This window comes from Podarcis raffonei, chromosome 8, assembly GCF_027172205.1.
Source record: "Podarcis raffonei isolate rPodRaf1 chromosome 8, rPodRaf1.pri, whole genome shotgun sequence".
In the NCBI taxonomy this organism is placed as follows: Eukaryota; Metazoa; Chordata; class Lepidosauria; order Squamata; family Lacertidae; genus Podarcis; species Podarcis raffonei.
In genome coordinates this window covers 81,780,195-81,800,241 of record NC_070609.1, presented here as the reverse complement: position 1 = coordinate 81,800,241, position 20,047 = coordinate 81,780,195, and the positions used below count along the sequence as shown (strand labels likewise).

At 51.0% G+C, this 20,047-nt stretch overlaps 1 protein-coding gene across 5 annotated transcripts; it reads left to right on the top strand.

The window, feature by feature from the left end:
* Positions 1 to 282: 282 nt before the first annotated feature.
* On the top strand, positions 283 to 19,136 carry DDI2 (DNA damage inducible 1 homolog 2). 5 transcript variants are annotated; one of them, XM_053401143.1, is made up of 10 exons: positions 283 to 509; positions 4,877 to 5,006; positions 6,716 to 6,973; positions 7,733 to 7,859; positions 8,558 to 8,685; positions 9,059 to 9,187; positions 9,906 to 10,009; positions 11,364 to 11,553; positions 15,470 to 15,533; positions 17,140 to 17,242. In XM_053401143.1, the coding sequence occupies exons 1-9, from the start codon at positions 372 to 374 to the stop codon at positions 15,484 to 15,486; spliced, it is 1,221 nt and encodes a 406-aa protein (XP_053257118.1). In that variant the 5' UTR covers positions 283 to 371; the 3' UTR covers positions 15,487 to 15,533; positions 17,140 to 17,242. The 5 variants fall into 5 exon arrangements, with proteins under 5 accessions (XP_053257118.1, XP_053257114.1, XP_053257117.1 ...); XM_053401139.1 differs by lacking the exon at positions 15,470 to 15,533 and having other exon boundaries at positions 17,140 to 19,136; XM_053401142.1 differs by lacking the exons at positions 15,470 to 15,533; positions 17,140 to 17,242 and adding an exon at positions 12,898 to 13,115.
* The last annotated feature ends 911 nt before the right edge of the window (positions 19,137 to 20,047 follow it).

The following is a 20,047-nucleotide window of genomic DNA, read 5'->3' as shown; positions in this document are numbered from 1 at the left end:
TTAAAATTTTAATCGCGACCTGGAAAAATAAAATAACAGCAGAGACGCTGCAACTCTACAAACGACACCACCTTCGCCCCCCTCTGGTCCTGCCCCGCACCCGGCGACGGAGCCGGACGTCGTGGCCGCCTCCTCCCGCCCCTTACCCCTAAGGTTTCCGCCCCGGGGGCGGGGCGACGCCGCGCTGGCGCAGCGCTGTCCCCGCCCACCTGCCCGTCCTTTTGCGACGTTCAAGAGGCGCTGCCGTAAACGCGGCGTCGCTTTGCGGCGTCTCTGAGGCGAGCGAGCTGGGGCTCAGCCAGGCGGGTTCCGGATCCGCGCTGCCGTCCTTCGCGCGTTCGCTTCCCACCCGGCAACCCCTCGGCCGAGCGATGCTCCTGACGGTCTTCTGCCTGCGGCGCGACCGCTCCGAGCTCACCTTCTCGCTCCAGGTGGACGCCGACTTCGAGCTCCAGAACTTCCGCGCCCTCTGCGAGCTCGAGTCCGGCATCCCCGCCGCCGAGAGCCAGGTCAGCGCGCGCCCGGGAGGGGGAGGGGTGCGCGTGCCCGGGGCTGGGACATGAAGAGGGGGGAGGGGGGAATAAGGCCAGGCCAAAGGGGCACGTGTGTCTCTCTCTGTGTGCTCTCCCCCTCTTACTCCGAGTAGACCCTCTTTTAAAACGAGGGCGGCTTAATCCGGCCTTCCTTGCTTTTTAATCAACTTCGGGTTTAGCTGTGGTTCCTGCATTGCAAGGGCGGGGCGGGGATGCGACCAGATGACCCAGCTGGGTGAATGGGGTCTTGACCCAGCAGTGTGTGTATTTCTCCCTCCCCCCCCCAATATATCTGCTTTCTTAAGGTTTTTAGTCATGTATTATTTATTTTTAAATAATTATCCTGTGTGTAAGTCACATGCAAATCGCCTCTTTACATGTTGCGCCATTTGCCTTTTAAACTGTAATTTGCTTTGGGTACCTTTGGCAAAAAAGTGGTATGTGACTGTGGTAAAGATAGTGTGATTAGTAAAGCAGTGGTGGGGATAGTTGTCCCCCTCCGAAAAGCTTCAGGGTGCCCAACCCCGTGGGTCATATCCATGTAAGTTCTACCAAGAGTAGACCCATTGAAGGGAATGGAGCAAAGTTACCCATGCCCATTTATTAAAATTATGTCCACTCTGTGTAGGGTTAGCGTTGCCAAAGAAATCAACAAATTTCAGTGCCAAGCACAGTCCAAATAAGACACTAGCTCTTCTCAGACTTCTTTAAATGAATAAAGACCAACTCAGTCCAATTATTGTTAGTGGGCCTCTGCTGAGTAGGACCCACATTGCCTATACAACCAAATGGACAGTATCTGTCCAGTGTTAGCCACCTGTGCTCAAGAGTAGACCCATTTGCATCTAATGGGGTGGGGTTGCTTCATAAGTCCATTATTGGCTTCAGTGTGGGCTATTCTCGAGTATGCCTAGCTAACATTGGATGGGTGTCTTCCAGGTGGATCAAAGCACCCTTTCCCAACCTGGAACTTTCTAGAGCAGTGGTGGCCAAACTTGGCCCTCCAGCTGTTTTGGGACTACAATTCCCACCATCCCTGGACACTGGTCCTATTAGTTAGGGAGGATGGGAGTTGTAATCCAAAAACAGCTGGAGGGCCAAGTTTGGCCACCACTGCTCTAGACAATGCTGGACTCCCATCAGTGATCCTGCATGACCAGGGAGCTGAAGGCCAGCAGCATCCAGGGGGGCTGCGGTTTCTCGGTCCCTGCGTTAAAAGAAGGAAAAATAGCATTGGAGGTAGCTAGGGCCAGTAAGTGGGACGCGGGTGGCGCTGTGGGTAAAAGCCTCAGCGCCTAGGGCTTGCCGATCGAAAGGTCGGCGGTTCGAATCCCCGCGGCGGGGTGCGCTCCCGTCGTTCGGTCCCAGCGCCTGCCAACCTAGCAGTTCGAAAGCCCCCCCAGGTGCAAGTAGATAAATAGGGACCGCTTACTGGCGGGAAGGTAAACGGCGTTTTCGTGTGCTGCGCTGGCTCGCCAGATGCAGCTTTGTCACGCTGGCCAGGTGACCCGGAAGTGTCTCCGGACAGCGCTGGCCCCAGGCCTTTTAAGTGAGATGGGCGCACAACCCCAGAGTCTGTCAAGACTGGCCCGTACGGGCAGGGGTACCTTTACCTTTAGGGCCAGTAAAAGCAAGTGGCACTGGTGGCTCTCCAGGTATTGTCAGACTCCCAATTCCCAGTGTGGCCAGTGATGGGGTGGTAGCCCAGCAACAACTTGTGCTCTGGTTGTGTAGGAGGCATCCTTGGTGGGGTGTTTGTTGGGTGCTGTGCTGCAGTTTGTATCGCAGCTGGCTCTCTTGGTGGCTCCTCATGATAAGTGATAAAACTCTGCCTGGCTTTTCGAGAGAGGCTGATAAAGGAGGCGGTGTTGGCGGTCTCTGCGTGCCACAGTGTGCAGCTTGTTAAAAGCAGAGTAGAGAGGAAAGCCCCTGCCGAGCTCTCCTAGGAGCATCTTGCATCAGGGATTGGGGTGGGGCCCACTTCCTCCAGCTGTGGGTCTGTAAAAATGAAAGCAGCTTAAGCTGCTTGGGGCCAAGTCAACCGGTTTGCCCCAGTGTGGCTGACACAGACTAGCAGCTGCTCTCATGCCTTGGTCTTTCGTAGCCCTACCTGGAGATCCTGGTGGAAAGTGAACATGGGACCTTCTGCATGCCAAGCAGGGGCTTTGCCACTAAGGTAGAGAGGCTAGGTTTTTAGGATTGTCTGTGTTTACCCTGGCACCTCTTTACCCTGGGCTTTGACCCTGTTCTTGTGATTGTAAGTTGTTTAAAACAGTTTTTAATGTTGTGTTTTAAATAGTTGCAAATTGCCCTGGGTTCTTAGGGTGAAAGGCGAGTAGTAAATTTAAATAAATAATAATTCAGCTTAGAAGATAGTTATGCTGATGTGGCCCCTGTAACCACCCAGAGGAGTCTCCGTGGTGTGGTTCATGTTTCTCAGGAGTGCATCAGGAGTGCAACACACCTGAAAAGAATGAAGACCAACCAATGCCAGTGGGTCTTATCTGGAGTAGAGCTTAGTTGGAATCAACCTTGTCCCATGGGAAGGTAGGGAGTCAAAAGGAGGACCTCATAGCTTGGAAGTCTCTTGCAGTCAACAGGACTTTGCAGGATGAGGCAACCGCCTGGCACAGAGGAGTGAGTGTCCGGCTCATCTTGGGTTGGCAACGTGAGGTCCTTCCCCGGACTCTTGCGCCAGAGTATCATGACCGTCTATTTTAAGATTGTGGGAAGCTGTGAATTCTCTCTCGCCTCCATAGCTGAACTGCTCCCTTCATGCAGGCAGTAAACATCATGGAGCAGTAAACACCGTGGACCTCCCAGATGGGCCCCCGGATCCTTGTCTCAGAGCAGGGAGCCCCCCTTGACTCACTGGGCTTCCTTTTACGCCCCTTCTGTCCTGCCTCCTCAATCTCTCTCCCTGCCTCCTTCTCATATTGCACATTATGGACTGGTGATAGAAGGAAGCTGGAGGGGAACGGGGCTGGTGGGTTGCGGGAGGGGGGGAGATGTTCCCCGAGTGAAACATTGAGGGATCCAGCCCAGTCCATGCCCACCTCTCAGAGAGCTGGCCAGGTGTCTCCTGGTACTGGAACCCCTTGCACTTGCCCTTGCTGCGTTTCCTGGCGCCCCTCCCTTGACGGAGGTGGCTCCTGCCTCTGATAGAACTGGCTCACCCACAATCCTTTGTGCCAGTTGGGCAAGATTGCTCAGGCTTGTGGGCGGCTCTGGAGGAGCTGCTTTTGAATTCCCATCTTGCACTGTGAATGACGCATCCCACAGTAGAGGTGTGCACGACTTTTGCCAATTCCTAATGGTGTCTTGGGACTGGGAGGAGAAGCGACTTCCTGGAGGCCAAAGAGCTCCCTTCTCCGTGCCAGGCTGGGTGGTGTAAGTTGTGTGTGTTTCATAACCTGGATCAGTTCAGAGAAGAGCCCCTGACTTGGCTGCTTTTGTGAACTGTTTGAGTCAAGTGTGGCTCTTTTGCTCCTGGGCTGTCTTTGTCTAGGGCTGTGCCATGGGATGTCAAAACTATAAGTTGGAAAGCGAAAGTGATACTTACCTGCCTGAGGCTTTGTGTGGGGAATTCAGCAAGGCCCTCTCTCCCTCCTCCATCAAGCCTGCTCTTTCGCTGACATGGCGTTTTCTTGCCACCTCTTGTCTGCCTTGAAAGTGTTTAGATGCAAAGCTGTCATAAGGCACTCACCTGATAGCCAGCAGTCCTGTGTTTGAGTGTTATTTCTCAGGCCATTGACTTCCAGGGCAGGTTTCATGAAGCAAAGCAAGATAACGATAGCATTATCTGTGGCTTTGAGTGTGGTTGCGCAGGGAAATGTGGAAGGAGCTCCCCCCGCAAATGCCAGGTTTCTTATAATAATTAATTTTTTAAAATATTTATACCCCGTCTATCCAGCTGGGTTGCAGATTCCAACACATATAAAAACATAATAAAACGTCAAACATTAAAAACTTCCTGATACAGGACTGCCTTCGGATGTCTTCTAAAAGTTGTGTGGTTCTTTATCTCCTTGACATCTGATTGGAGGGTATTCCACAGGGGCAAACATTGCGTTACATGTCCTGAATCAGTCCAAAGCACAGCACAAGCCCCCAGTCCTCATTCTTCTGGCACCCTGTTGGCTAGCAAAAGTGAGGCAAGCTGAGTCTGTCCTGCTTAAGGCCTGGTCCTCACAGATCCCTCTGGGGATCTTCCATCCTGTGTGTGTCCGGGCAGCAGTGGAGTGCGGACATTTATTCTCTCGTGTCTGAGCTTTCTTGGCAGTCCTTTCCTCCTAGTCAGATGTGGTGAGTTGTTTATTAACCAGCCTTCCCTTGTCTCCCAGATTGTTTATGCAGAGCAGCCCCTGACTGACAACCACCGGTCGCTGGCTTCTTACGGCTTGAAAGACGGCGACGTGGTGATCCTGCAGCAAGTGGAGAATGCGGGGGTGCGGCCCCCAGCCCCATTTCCCGGTGAGGAAGGCTCCCGCGTCACCCTACCCTGTCCCTGTCAGACTTCTCCGTGGTCTGGGCTGTCCACAGGACTCAGGTCACATTGAGCCTAGGAGTCTGTTGATTCTCTAACCATTTAATTTTGCTGTTGTTGTAAACAAAATCTTCCCCTTTCCCCTTATGGGGTATCCAAGAGCCCCGTATAGACTCCTTACGTGGGTTCCCTATTGGTAGGAGAAAATAACAGAAGCCAACCAGAGAATATTGAGAAGCAAAGCAGCTAGTAAGCCTGATGTTTATTAAAGCTGTTGTAACAGGGTGTTCCTGTTCCTGCAGGAGGATGGAGGAGGATCCAGAACAAAGGTGTGCCTGCCCTTATATAGACATTTTAAATTCCCTGCCCTAGAGCTCAAGACCACCCCTCCATACATCATACCTACATCACAGAAAAGGTGGTCTACAACAGAAATTTGAATGTTGTTGTTTTTCCTGTCTGCCAGTTTATCTGATAATGCCTTATCTGATTGCCTTTCCTGGTAGTCTGGCCATTCCTTTGAAATGGTGATTACCCAATTCCTGCCCTCTCTCCCTTGCAGAGAAAACATTTGGTCAGTTTGGGAGTCAAAATGGTTTCAGGGCGGTCTTCCTGTGCTGCTCCAGACATGTGGTCCACATATCTATGTTTGTGCTTGGTTGATACATTTATGAACATTCATTATATATATATATATAAGATCTTAATTTTTTTATTGCACTGTCTTAAATAACGGTTTCATTAAAAGGTTTCTGAGCCAGTGTGTCTTACTGTTAACCAGAAGTTTGGTGGTTTGAGCCCACCCAGGGGCAGCTGTGGGTGGGATTCCTGCATTCTATAACTCTATGAAACTGTGGGCTGAGCCGGCCTCTTCCTCTTGTCCTGCTTTGGGAAACTGCCTTCTGCTCACCGCTGTTCCTACTGCTCCACTCTTGAGCATTGCTTTCTTGTCATGCTCTGCACATGCTGAGACCGTAAGGACACTTGTGAGCTTCCTCTTCCCTGGAGCCGGCCATTGCTTGCCCAGGAGGAAAAAGCAGGAAATTCCTCGTGGCAGAGGCTGCTGTGATCCCGGAGCTACCATTGCTGCGTCTCTTGACTGGATCTTCATATATCTAAAGGGCTGTCACATGGAAGATGGAGCAAGCTTGTTTTCTGCTGTTCCAGGGGGCAGGACCTGAACCGATGGGTTCAAGTTACGAGAAAGGAGAGTCTGGCTAAACGTCAGGAAAACATTCTGGCAGGGAGAGCTGTTTGACAGTGGACCAAACACTCTCAGAAGGGTGTGGACTCTCCTACTTGGCAGGACTTTAGGCACAGGTTGGATGGCCATCCTGTCCAGGACTATGTCACTGTGGTTCCTGCATTTCCGGGGGTTGGACTAGATGACCATTGGGGGTCCCTTCTAGCTTTACAATTCTGTGATTCTATTATTTTGTCGACCTGCTGAACTACATTGTGGAGGCTGGATACTTGGCATGGCTGAGTGTGCGTGTATATGTGCATAGGTGTCAAAGTTTTCCTTTTTTAAAAAGGGAATTTCCCTTATTCCGAATAGGATTCCTCGCAAGAAAAGGGAAAAGTTGACAGCTATGGTATATGTGTGTATCAGAGGGGATTGGGCCTTGGGGTCCCCCCCTACGGTAAAAATCACCAGGGCTAGTATTAATTGTTCTGTTAATTCCCCTCTGCCTAGGTTTGCCCAGGATAGACTTCAGCAGCATCACAGTTCCTGGGACTTCAGGCCAACCTACCCAGCTGCCCTCACTGGCACCCCCTGTGCAGCAGCCCTCCTCGCAGCCCGGCCCGTCTCCTCCCGAGTTCCCCTCCCCACCGCAGGGCTTGGACAACCCGGCGCTGTTGAGAGACATGTTGCTGGCCAATCCCCACGAGCTTTCCCTGCTGAAGGAGCGCAACCCACCCCTAGCAGAGGCTCTGCTCAGCGGGGACCTAGGTGAGTATCTCCCCCGGCGTGGGGCGTTTGTGCCGGAGGAGAAGAAACCCCCTGGATTCTTTGGGGTAACTTGCTGGAAGGCTGCAGGACGGGCAGAAGAATGGGTGCTTTAGCCTCATGGCTGTGCTCAGATGGGTGGGTGGGTGCATGGTTTGACTTCCTGGCTCTTGCACTATCCCAGACTGACGAGGATTTGGGGAGAGGAGGGAAGTGAGGAGTGTTTGGAAAGAAACTGGAGCTGGGTGGTGCATGTGGAGCGCTTCGTGAGCTGTTGAGGCGTGCCACAGAAACGCTAGCTGTGGCTGCCAGTCGCTATTGTATCCCCCCCCCCCAATTTTTTTTTATTAGTTTTCCAAGTTTATAATAAACAGGGGGGGAAAACAAGAAACAAACAAACATTTATCATGGCTATAATAATTCCACTTTTGTTAACATTGTTAAGTGTCTTCCTCGAATCCCTCTAGCTGAGTTTCCATATAAATCATTGTAGCAGTTTTCCAAAACTATTTTCACATAAAATTTACTTAGTCAATTAACATCTTTTTTTCTGAGATCCAGCGCCGAGGGCCTTCTGGCGGTTCCCTCATTGTGAACATCTGAAGGCAGCACTGTTTAGGGAAGTTTTTAATATTTAATGCTGTACTGTTTTTAACATTTGATTGGGAGCCGCCCAGAGTGGCTGGGGAAATTCAGACAGATGGGCGGGGTATAAATAATACATAATTTAGTCACTATTGTAAATGTCTTTCCTTACTCTAGAGAAGTTCACCCGGGTGCTTGTGGAGCAGCAGCAAGATCGAGCCCGCCGGGAGCAGGAGAGGATCCGCCTGTTCTCCGCTGACCCTTTTGATCTTGAGGCTCAGGCCAAGATCGAAGAGGACATTAGGTAGGCAAAGGTCTGGGAGCCACCCCTGGAGGTGCAAGTGGCTTGTTGGTTTCAAGCCTGGAGCAAACGTAGTGCAGATTTGTCGCCTCCTGGCTGAGCCTTCTCTGAACTCCTGCGCCTCCCTGACCTCTAAGGGGGTGGGGGACAACAGGTATCCTCAAACCCACATCTGTTGGGTTTATGAGGAAGAGCTGTAGCTCAATGGCAGAGTGTCTGCCTTGACAACCGAAGGTCCCAGGTTCAGCTCCTAATGGCATTTCCAGGTAGGTTTGGGAAGAGACTCCCTGCCTGCAACCCTGGACAGCTGCTGCCTGTCAGTGCAGACAGTAGTGAGCTAGATGGACCCAAGGGTCTGACTCTGTACAGAGCAGGTGGGAAAGAATCTCAGGCAGCATCTCTACACATGCATGCACACAGAGAGCTAACCTGTGAAGTACCTCGGGGGCCCTGCACGAGGCCAGGCCTGCTGTGTTGCTGTGGGTCAGCCCTGTTGTCAGCTTCACCCTCTGACCCAGGGGGGTCGCTCTGCCTCTAGCATGGAGCACGTGGCAGGCAGCCCAGTCAGGGAAGGCCAATCCATGGTGAATCATAGAATCATAGAGTTGGAAGAGACCACAAGGGCCATCGAGTCCAACCCCCTGGTAGTGGTGCTGGCGGTTAATGCTTGCCCTTCACCCGTGTTTTGATGTTGGATCCAGGCAGCAGAACATCGAGGAGAACATGACGATCGCCATGGAGGAGGCCCCAGAGAGCTTTGGCCAGGTGGTGATGCTCTACATCAACTGCAAAGTCAACGGCCACCCTGTGAAAGCCTTTGTGGACTCAGGTGAATTAGGCTAAGAGGCAGCAACTGGCCCAAGGTCACCCACTGAGTGAGGATTGAACCTTGGCTTCCCGGATCCAAGTCCCACATGCTAACCGCTATGCCAAACTTGCTCTTGTCACCCAACAAGACATTGGGCTGCTTCCAGTGCTGGGTCTACTCTTGAGTAAACCTCTGTTGGTTACAACCCCTTGCCTTGGTCCTGTGCACTTAATGCTAAATTTCTGCTGTGCTTCTGAGAGAGCCTTGCCCCCAGAGGCAAATGTTTTCCCAAGCATTGCCCCCATAATGGGGAGGGTATGGGGCAGCTGCCCCTTTTGCTCCCTGGGAAGAGGCTGGGTGTGCCTTTTAACACCGGCTGCTGTATTTCTGGCAGGGGCACAGATGACCATCATGAGCCAAGCGTGCGCAGAGAGGTGCAACATCATGCGGCTGGTGGACCGGAGGTGGGCAGGCATTGCCAAAGGCGTGGGGACCCAGAAGATCATTGGCAGGGTCCACCTGGGTAAGGGCGGCAGATTGCTTGCAGGGCAGGGAGGGTGGGGAGCTCCCTGCTTCCAGAGCCAGAGTCGAGGCTGCTGCAGGCAGCACAAAGTGGAACTCTTATCCCACAGGGGGCAGTGATGACCGCCAACTTGCAGAGATCATTAGCTAGATTCACAGAGGAGGGTAGGGGCTCTGTTTTCCCTCTGCTGTCAGAGGCAGGAAATTTATTTTATTACTATTATTTATTGAATTTATATACCACCCTATACCCGGAGGTCTCAGGGCGGTTCACAGAACTGCCAAATGCATAATCAAAATAAAAACAACAACCCAATAACCTCCCATCCCCCCCAAAAAGCACATTTTAAAATGGCATAGGATCCTCACAACATTTAACAAACCCGGACAGGAGCCACTTGTTGGAAATACCATGATCTCAGACATGACTGCAGTGATATTTATGAAATATTGCTCTGAATGTTTATGAGTGCCAGTGGCTGGAAATCACAATTAGGGAAGAGTTGCTCTTGTGCTGGAATCCTGCTTGTGGGTGGCCACTGGGAGAACAGGGTGCTGGACTTGGGTGGGAATTCTAGCCTGATCCTGCTTCAGGCAGCTGCTTACGTTAATACGACTTGTCATGGCCAATGGCTAGAACAATGAAGTTATTTGAATTGGATTGGTTTGGTTAATATGCCAGTCTCTCTTCTCTCCTCCCCACCCCAAATCTGCTTTAGCTCAGGTCCAGATTGAAGGAGATTTCCTGCCTTGTTCGTTCTCCATCCTGGAGGAGCAGCCCATGGATATGCTCCTGGGACTAGACATGCTGAAGAGGCACCAGGTGAGGCTGGCAAAGGCGGCAGCAGCATCCTCTGAAATGTGTATGTGTGGGTGTCTCTGTGTGTGGTGTTCGCCCAGCAGCTTCTATCCTTTTTAAAAAAACCAAATACAGTGGTACCTCGGGTTAAGTACTTAATTCATTCCGGAGGTCCGTATTTAACCTGAAACTGTTCTTAACCTGAAGCACTACTTTAGCTAATGGGGCTTCCTGCTGCTGCTGCGCCACTGGATCACGATTTCTGTTCTCATCCTGAAGCAAAGTTCTTAACCTGAAGCACGATTTCTGGGTTAGCGGAGTCTGTAACCTGAAGCGTATGTAACCTGAAGCATATGTAACCCGAGGTACCACTGTACAGTGATACCTCAGGTTACAGGCTCTTTGGGTTACAAACTCCGCTAAGCAGGAAGTGGTTGCTCCAGGTTAAGAACTTTGCGCCAGGATAAGAATGGAAATTGTGCGGCAGCAGGAGGCCCCATTAGCAAAAGCACACCTCAGGTTAAGAACTATTTCAGGTTAAGAACGGACCTCTGAAACGAATTAAGTTCTTAACCCGAGGTACCACTGTATATTCAATAGGTTTTTTTTAAGCGTCATACAGAAATCCTGCAAATTAACTGCTATCAGGATTTGATAGCAGTATACATAGTCCATAAACAATTGAGGACCGCTTGGAAGGAAGAAGTTCCCACCAAAGAAGAACGGATAAGTAAGGTGATGGACTATGCAGAATTGGCAAAGTTAACAGCCAGAATAAGAGAATCTAACAATGATTGTTTTGTGGAAGTATGGAAGCCCTTTTAGGACTACTTAAGGAGATATTATACTTCAGTGACCTCGCATGCAGGATTTGAATTATGAGCCACAGAAAGAATTGGAGAATACAGTTTTGATGTCTTGGCATAAGAAAAAGAATGCAGTGAGCAGCAGAGGGGGGAGAAATTAAAACACCATGGAAAATGGGGTGGGAAGTAGAGAAAAGACAAAATAATTATATTAATATTTTTTTGAAAATTCAATAGGAATTTATTATAAGAAAAATAAAATTATTTTTATTGAACAAAAACAAATGTAAAATAAAACCAAAGCAAATAAGCCACAGGTATGTGACTGCGAGGAAGGTAGCAGCTGGAACCACTTGTGGCATAGACATAATGGTTAAACAAGATGGTTAAAAACCATGGTCTCTATATTATACTGAGGGAAGGTAACTGAATGGATTCAGGGCATTTGAATGCTTTACCTGTCACATTCATTTGAAGCTGTCTGGCATTAGGGCATTGCCTGCAGTTGAGAGCAATGAAGCTCCCCTGGTGTCCCCTAACCAGGATCTCTGCTCCTTCCCACCCACCACCAGTGTTCCATAGACCTCAAGAAGAACGTGCTGGTGATTGGCACTACCGGCTCCCAGACGACCTTCCTGCCGGAGGGGGAGCTCCCCGAGTGTGCGAGGTTGGCCTACGGGGCGGGGCGAGAGGACGTGCGGCCCGAGGAGATCGCAGACCAGGAGCTGGCAGAAGCCATACAGAAGTCTGTTGACGAAGCAGGTACGGCAAGGATACGCAAGGTGGAGTGGCAAGACACCTGCTTGGCATGCCAAAGGGCCCCAGGCCCAGTCCCTGGAATCTCTAGCTGTAGGGCTGGGAGAGCCCCTCCCTGCTTGCTGTCCTGGAGAGCTGCTGCCAGCCAGTGTAGGTCAGTGCTGAGCTAGATGGGCCCAAGGTTCTGGCTCTGTGTTTCTGTCGACAGAAGGCTCCCTCGTTTCCCCTTTGCCAACCTGGCTGGCCGTTTTTGTGCAAGCCACTGCAAAGGCCGAGATCAAGAGGAGTTGTAGTCTGAAGCTCTTGGAGAGCGCCAAGCTGGTTTAAGAGCATGCCAAGCGTAGAGGCTTCTTCCTTACGCCTCCTTAGAGATGGTGCCTGTGACTTTTTAATTTGTTAATCTATTAAACCCTTATTAACCTAACCAGTTAATCAGCTGAAAGTTGCAGAACCCCGTTTGCTTAGAAATTTTATAAAAGGAATCGCAGTTACCTTTGTAACACACTTGCCAAGGAGCGTGGTGGTGGCTTAGCCTTACAGCAACCCAGTGAGGTAGGCTCGGCTGCAAGACACTGGCTTTCCCAAGGCTCCCCAGTCAATGATGAACCCAGGCCCAAGGCTGCCTTCCTGGCCACTGAGCTTTGTTGGCTGCTCAACCAATAAGACTCGGAAGGCACCAGAGGCCCCTTCCTGCTCTCTGCGGGCCCTGCTTCCACCTTGGTCCCAAAGCAGGATTGTCCCCTCCTCACAAGCCAGGCTAGGTGTCCTCCATTGCAGCAGAACAGCACACACAGAATCATAGGATAGAACTGGAGAGTTGGAAAGGACCCAAGGGGTCTTTGTGGCCCAGCCTCTCTTGCAAAGCTAAGTATATTGAAGTAAGGTAAAAGTAAAGGGACCCCTGACCATTAGGTCCAGTCATGGCCGACTCTGGGGTTGCGGCGCTCATCTCGCTTTACTGGCTGAGGGAGCCGGCGTACAGCTTCTGGGTCATGTGGCCAGCATGACTAAGCTGCTTCTGGCAAACCAGAGCAGCGCATGGAAGCACCATTTACTTTCTCGCTGGAGTGGTACCTATTTATCTACTTGCACTTTGACGTGCTTTCGAACTGCTAGGTTGGCAGGAGCAGGGACCGAGCAACGGGAGCTCACCCCATCGCGGGGATTTGAACCGCCGACCTTCTGATCGGCAAGTCCTAGGCTCTGTGGTTTAACCCACAGCGCCACCCGCGTCCCATATTGAAGTAAAGCTAGGACCAAATATCTTGGCCCGGTAAAATGCGAGGACCTTGACTGACGCTTTCACCCACCTCCCCACACCACCTCTGGATGCGTTAGTTGCAGTTGCAGTTGCCCAAGACATCCGAGTCAGAAGAGAGGAGGAGAGGAGACTGCGGAGGGAGCGTCGCCTGTCTTCGGGAGCCTCTGCCCGCCACAGGACCTCCCAGTGCGTCATCTTCTAACGCCTGGCACTCCCCTCACCCAGGCCTTACATCTTGGATAAAACAGCGTGCCAGGGGAAGTGCTTTGTACTCCAGTCCTGACATTAAAAGCCTCCCGTTCCAACACGTCTAGCTCAGTCTCGAGTTTTGTTCGGAGACCCCTGGCCCACCTCGAGGAGAGACAGGAGTGCTTAGGAGGGCGGGGGGTGGGGCAGGCGGCCTTCATGCCTGTCTCGATGAAGCAACAGCTTTGCCGTTCCTCAACCTTCTCTCCCTTTTCTCTGCCAGGCTATTTCTCCCCATCCCCCAGTGCTTCTGCCTGGGCATTTGAGTGGGCAGACCCCTCTGCTCCTTACTAGTGGCTGCTGTGATTTTGTGGCATTATAATTCTTTACCTGAAACGCACCAGAATTTTTGGTGTTTCAGGAAAAGGAGGGTGCCCCTTCGTTTAGGAGCTAGGGGCTTGGAGTAGTGGTGGGTTCTAACATTCACCACTACTCCACAGCACATTCAGTCTTGTAAAGCTGAACCAGGCCTGTCTGGTTGCCATGTGGGGTGATGTGGAAAGCCTTTGACCACGTTCTCGCCCACAGCAGTGAAACACAGCTTAGATGCTCTTTCCAGAAGCTAATGTTTGTTTACCTACAAGATCACCTGATAGGCTTTTGCTCATGTGCCACATAAACCCTGGAACGTGCCCAGGAGCCTGGGCTGAGGCTTCTGTGGGGCCCAAGGGCTTGTGGCAAAGGGGCAGAGAAAGAAGGCTTCAGCAGCTGGTAGGCTGATGCAGATCATCCTCAGCCACTGGCCCTGCAAGCAGGGACTAGGCATCCCAAGAACATCTGGAGGGAATTTAGGGCAGGGCAAGCAGTTGCGCTGCACAGAGCACCCAGCTGAGGGGGCGCAAAGTAGTAGTAATAATAATAATAATAATAATAATAATAATACCCATATTTATATGGTAACCTACTGAGAGGGGGCAGGTGGGGCTTGTCTACCTGGGAAGGTAGCCCAATTAGGAGAAGGAAACCTTGGATCCAAAACCTCCACTGGATATTTTTGGGAGAAGGAAAGGCTAAGGAGCAAACAGAAATCCGGAGTGGAGTCCCTAAGGCAGTTGGATGGCGCCTTGTCAGCCTCCTTCCAGCAACTCCTGCAAGCCAAGCAGGTGCCAGACGTATTGCTCTGCTTTCCTTTGGACCACCATCAGCGAGGCCAAGAGCAGCGGGGTCTTGTCACCTGGGGAGCCCAGGAACCCCAGACACACAGTCTAGGCTTGCGTCCCGAGGAGGTCTCTTTGGTGCTGCTAACACCGCGGCCTGACTTCACTCCCAGAGGCGCACTGTATTGTCTCTCGACAGACAGGTGCCAACAAGATTGTCTTACCCCATATATGCCCACAACAACTTTGATTGGCTGAACTGGCATTACTACAGATGCCATTTCTACATTTGTAAGAAATCGATCTGTTAGTGTGTTATCTTAGCTCTCTCAAACTCTTTATTTTTGTTAATTTTTCTTAGTGTGATACCGTTACTGTTTTATTTTTTGTAAACCACTTTGAGGTTTTTGTTTTACAATCAAGCTGTATAGAAATTATGAAATAAAAAATAAAAACAGCACTTGACAACCCTGGGAAGACGTGGAGTCACTCCTTGTGATGCCCACTGTCACTTTTCTGCCTTGAAAATCTTTAGCAAAGGAAAGCTTGCATTCCATTCTTGAGCTACACATTTGAAAACTGTTCCTCCATGTTCCCTATCCAGTGTTGCTGCTGTCCTGCACCACCTCCCTGACCCCTGCAAGTCTGGCCATCCTGAATTACTTTTAAAATCTCCCCCCACCCCACAGAGGCAACACTGGAGGCCTCCTCCCTGTCTAGTTCTTGAGCCCTCCTTGGTTTTGTTGGTTTGCGGCAGAGGATGGAAATGTGGCCCCCCTCCCTAGCGACCAGCTGGGGCAGTGCCTGCACAGGGTTAGCAAGCCCATTGAGTCAACTAGAGCCAGGAAAAGATTCTGAAGAGGTAGCGCAGTGGAGATCTTCAGGCAGCTGGAGAGTCCCTTCCTCGCAGAGCATCGAGATCTAGATGGCAGGGAGGCAGAGAGGAACCCAGAGCTCAGGCTCAGAAAGTGGCCCAGAAGCATGCAGTGCCAAAAATCCATGCTAGTTGAGAATAGAAGACAGGAGCCCTGCCAGCGCCCATCCACACTGGACGTCGACTGGAGAGCAAGCGGACGGTTCTTGACCCATTCTAAAAAGCAATTCAGTGTGCATTGTGAGGCTAAGATAGCTGAGGATCGTTCCTGGAAGAAGTCCCAGCCGCGAGGAGCTGCTAAGTTGCATGCAGGAATGGGAGGGGACAGGAAAGCAGACCATGACATGAGGACCTACGCGAGGGCTGCAAGCCACCTCCCGAGTCGTGGTGCATGTGCGTGTGTGCTAACCCGAGTTTGGTGTGTTTGTCTCCTAATCCAAACAGAACGCCAGAAGCCTTGATGCATGTTGTGTGGGGTTTGCTGCCGCTGGAGTGGGCCACAGACCAGGTATTCCACCAAGCTCTTCCATCTCCTTGACGGGGGTTGCAGGGGTGGGGACTTTAAAGGAGCTCCTGCCTACTCTGGCATCCTCCCTGGTCGGCGTGGAGCAGGCTCTTGGATCTTCCCAGCGTCTGCTGCAGAGAGAAGAGAACTGCAGAGGGGGCATATTTGTGTGGATGTGCTCGATTCAGACAACTTGAGTGCAGTAGTTTTTGGTGGTGCCTGGAGCTGAACACTCAACACCACTCCCTGAGGGATTAACTCACCACTGGCCAGACTTGGCCTCTTTTTTGGATGTTCACCCCAGAACCGATAAGTGGGGGGAAGTGCTGGAGTTTTGTTTCGTTCGGTCTCCGGGGAGTTTCTCAGGTGAGTAGATGCAAAGCGGACCTCAGAACCGTCTGCTTGTTTAAGACTGTTTGCCAAATAACTCAAGTCGAAAATGCAGTGTCATTTCTTTTTATTTTAGCTAGCAAAACTTTTAACGCCTTTTGCTGTGCGATTATCTCACAAGACTGACTAACCAGCGAGCAGGAGGCTCATATCCAGATCTGTACTTTCAGGAGCTTAGATGACCCCGAGCTCAAACCTAACAGGTTGCCTAGTGCTGAGCTAATCAGTCTGGAGGGAGGACTGCTTCGAATACACCTTTCTTTCAAGATGATTTCAAGCTGCTTGAAATAAAATATATTTTAAAACATGGCCAGGCTACTTTACCACTGAACCCCCTCTCCTTTTTTCACCCTGGGAAAGAGGGAAAATACCCAGTTTTGGATATTTATAGCCTACTCTTAAAACGTGAGCAAGAATGTTGGTTTCACTAATTGCATCTTGTTGAAGCATGGGGGGAAACAGTGAAACCTGTAGCTTTGTGGCCACTCTTGATTCTCAGCCTTATTTATATGCTGTATCTCTGCCAAAGCAGTATGGGCAGCTTCCTGCCAAAAGGGCAAGAAGGGGGCGGAGGACGAAGATATCTGGTGCCTGTTTGGGTGCCAGCTGTTGGTTTCATGCTGCATAATAATAATATAATGACAAGTGAGGTGACTGCTTGATGGAGGCAGCTCTGACAGAAGCCAAGTGGCCCTTTGTCCCAAACCAACCCAGTGGAATCTCAGACCCATAGAATTGTAGTGTGGGAAAGGGCCAGAATGGTCATCTAGTCCAACCCCCTGCGAGGCAAGGGCAAAGGCCCTCTCTTCCCCCAGTGTTACTATACTTGGGGTGCGGGTGGAAAAACAAGAGCCTTGCCTAGTGGTCACTAACCTTGGTGGTTCTTTTCTACTTTCACAGTCGGAGGCAGTTCGGATATGAATATTAGTGGCTGGAAATCACACGTAAAAAGAGAGTGTTCTTGCACTCAGGTCCTTCTTTTGGGCTTCCCATTGGGGCATCTGGTTGAGCACTGTGAGGATTAGATGGGCCTGATCCAGCCCCCAGACATTTCTTAACAGCACCCTGAGTGCATATCCCAAAGCAAGTCCCGGTGACGCAAGCAAATAGGCTGTACCCCCTGAAGGTTTTATATGCACTCCTAGAATGTATCAAAGGGAGAATCTCATTCCATTTCTCTCTCACTCCCACCCCCCTTTCTCCTCTCCCCTTTGTACAGAGAATAGTGACAAAGAAACTACCTCACTAGAAATGCCATCGCTACCAACTTCTGATGGGACAAAACGTCCAGTCCGTTTTCCAGAGATGGGACCGAAGGCCGGTTACCTGGCAAGCCAATTGCTTGACCGTTCAGTCTCTGCGCCTTCTGGTTTCTCCCACGAGGGCAGCCAGGATGAGACTCTTAGCCCCAAGGCGGCCAAGTCCATGGACTCTCTTCTTGAATGCCCAACCAATTTGGAAGGCAAAGAGCCGCTTCTGTCTCCACCAAGCCATACTGCTTCTGCCAATTCTGATGATTCCCCGGCTGAAAAAACTGGAACGGGGTCCCGTCCTCATTCACAGGACCGAGAGCCAGTTGCTCATGGCAGCCTGCAGAAGCCCAGTGCTGAAGACGATCCCCTTGGTCTGGCGCCTGCTGTTGAAGGAGAGGGAGGAAGCCACTTGCTGGGCATTTGTGGGTGGCCAAAGGATCTGGACAGACCCTTCCCTTCAGAGCAGCAGGAAGGGAAACAAACATATAAGCTTCAATTAGACCTCCAGGCACGTGAAACCCTTGGAAATGAGCAGCCTCTGGGTGTGCAGAAGGTACCAGATTACCAGGAGCCTCTCTGCGAGATGGCTGTTTCCCCATCCCCTGCTGATGGAAAGCAGAACCCTGACAACGTCCCCATGGAAAGGGAGGTGGGGTTTTCTGCAGGGGAGGGAAGGAGCTCAGAGAGTCTGCCACCAGAGCACCCTGCAGTGGGAGCCACCCAGGACCCTTCAGATCCAAAGAGCTCCCTTGGACTGGCTGCTGTGAGCTCAGAATGTGCCATGATGGAGGTGGAATGGGCCAAGCGAGTTGACTCCACTCCGGCCACTGATTTGATGCAGCCAGGAAATGCATTTTTTGAATCGGATACACCCGCCACCCCTCCCAGTGGCCAACTGACCGATCAGGCGGAAGACCAGCACGTCTCCCTCTCCTCTGCCTTAAAGGAGCTTCACCAACTTCTTGCTGTCAGTTGCAAAGGGGAGTTAAGCGTTCCTTGGCATGAAGACACCAGCCTGTCCGCGTCTGCCCCTGAAGAGCAAACGGCAGGTGGGGAGATCTTTAAAGAGGAACACGGATGTGCACGCCATGAGAGCCAGGATGTGGAACTCCCCATCCCTGAAAGTGCAGGGATACAAGTGTCCATTGACCTCCAGGAGGCCCACAGGTTGGCTGTGACGTCCGAACGGGAGGCTCTGGTCATCCAAGGATCTTCTACTTTGAGCACCTCCCTCTCCCTGAGCCCATCGGCAGCTTCTGCTCAGCTTCCGCACTGTGAATGTTCTGAAAGCCAGCCTCCTCGTTTAGTTCTGGGTGGTGAAACTTTGGAGCAGGGCCAGCGTGTCTGCATGGGTCAAGATGCATCTCTGAGCTCTCAGAGTTCTTTCCCGGAAGAAACTGGACCACCAGACACCTTAAATGCAGGTGCTTTGGGGCCACTCGATGAGCCAATTGGCCCCTTGCTGCCTCTGGGCTTCCCAGATCTTGTGCCCCCCTGGCCCTCTGTTTTCCCTGCTGCAGACATTGATCAGATTGTGGGGGCCGGCTTTACACCCCAGGAAGCTGGTGAGGCTTTGGAGCATGCTGGCGGAAATGCAGACCTTGCCCTCCTCATTTTGCTAGCCAAGAATATAGTCGTTCCTACGTAACCGTGGCAGGAAGGCAGCCTGGCTTGCTGGCCTGTACTCCCCACTCCCCCCCCCCAAAAAAAAAGAGTCTGTATCTTGACTACATAGAATATTCTGCTTCGATGATTGAGCCACACTTTTTTTTCTTAAAAGGAGAAAAGAGAGAGAATACCATTTATTTTCAGCCAAAGTATCTTCTGTCTTGTTTTCCCTTGTTGAATTTAGGCATTTTAAAAGGAGCAACGCATTGGTAATGTATCAGCACAGTAGCTTTTTATGATGATTATGGTGATGATTAAGGCAATGTATAATGGAATAAAGTCTTTATTTAAATAACCTGTTTTTAAAAGGCCAAATTTAAGAGATGAGAAAGCTGTAGAACGTAGTCCCTCTTCTTCAGCAAATCCTTCAGAAACAGGTGTGGCAGGAGAATCTCTGCTCTCTGGGCTGTCCTTTGCCTCCATGGGGTTGATGCTCACAGGGGCTGCAGAACCTTGGGTGCTTAGCAAGCAGCCGAGTGTCACAATGGGGTGCTTTATGCAGCTTTGCAAGGTGGGGTGGGCAAGCCAGGGCCAGCTCCAGAAGCTGAGGAGGTGAGCTCATGAGTTTGCCAAGACCCTGGCAGAAGCGTCTCCATTTCCCCCAAGAATGCCACCATCCACGCTCTGCATGGAGCGGGTGTGGTGATCAGAAAGGTCCCTGAGAGAATACTCCATTTGCATGCTCTTAGGCTGGTTAAGGAGAGCCCCCCTAAATCTGTCACAGCCAGTAGAATGGTAGGGGCCACCCCTGCAAGCTTGACGGTTGGGTTGGATTCCTGCTGCCGTATCTTGCCTTGCTGATGAGCAGTCAGGCTGGCAACGTAGAAGCAGGAACAGTGCTTTATTCCCCCTAAAAAAAATGTTTAGGGGTACTCTCATTTTGACTCAAGAAAATCACCATTTTATAGTTCAGATCTGGGGAAAATAAATGCAGTAAATGGACAAAAGTACAAAGATTCACAAAATGTTTAGGGGGGTGTACCCCTGTGGCCCCCCCAGAAAAAAAACACTGAGCAGGAATAACCACTGAGGCCCAGGGGCTGAACCCAAATCTTGGCAGTAGAGTTGTCCATTTTGAAACACTCTTTCCCTGTTTTTAAATTTATTTATTTTTTGTTTGGGCCTCTCCTGGTGTGTGTTTGGCTTCAAGGGGGAGGGCTAGAATGTGGTGCTGTTGGGTTGTCAACCAGTTCTGAAGGTGTCCCG

Excerpts from the sequence above, each read along its gene's own strand:
- DDI2 (XM_053401139.1), top strand. The coding sequence starts at position 372 with ATGCTCCTGACGGTCTTCTGCCTGCGGCGCGACCGCTCCGAGCTCACC. Across the intron at positions 5,007-6,715 it reads GCCCCCAGCCCCATTTCCCG|GTTTGCCCAGGATAGACTTC; the intron begins GTGAGGAAGGCT and ends CCCTCTGCCTAG. Across the intron at positions 7,860-8,557 it reads AAGATCGAAGAGGACATTAG|GCAGCAGAACATCGAGGAGA; the intron begins GTAGGCAAAGGT and ends TGTTGGATCCAG.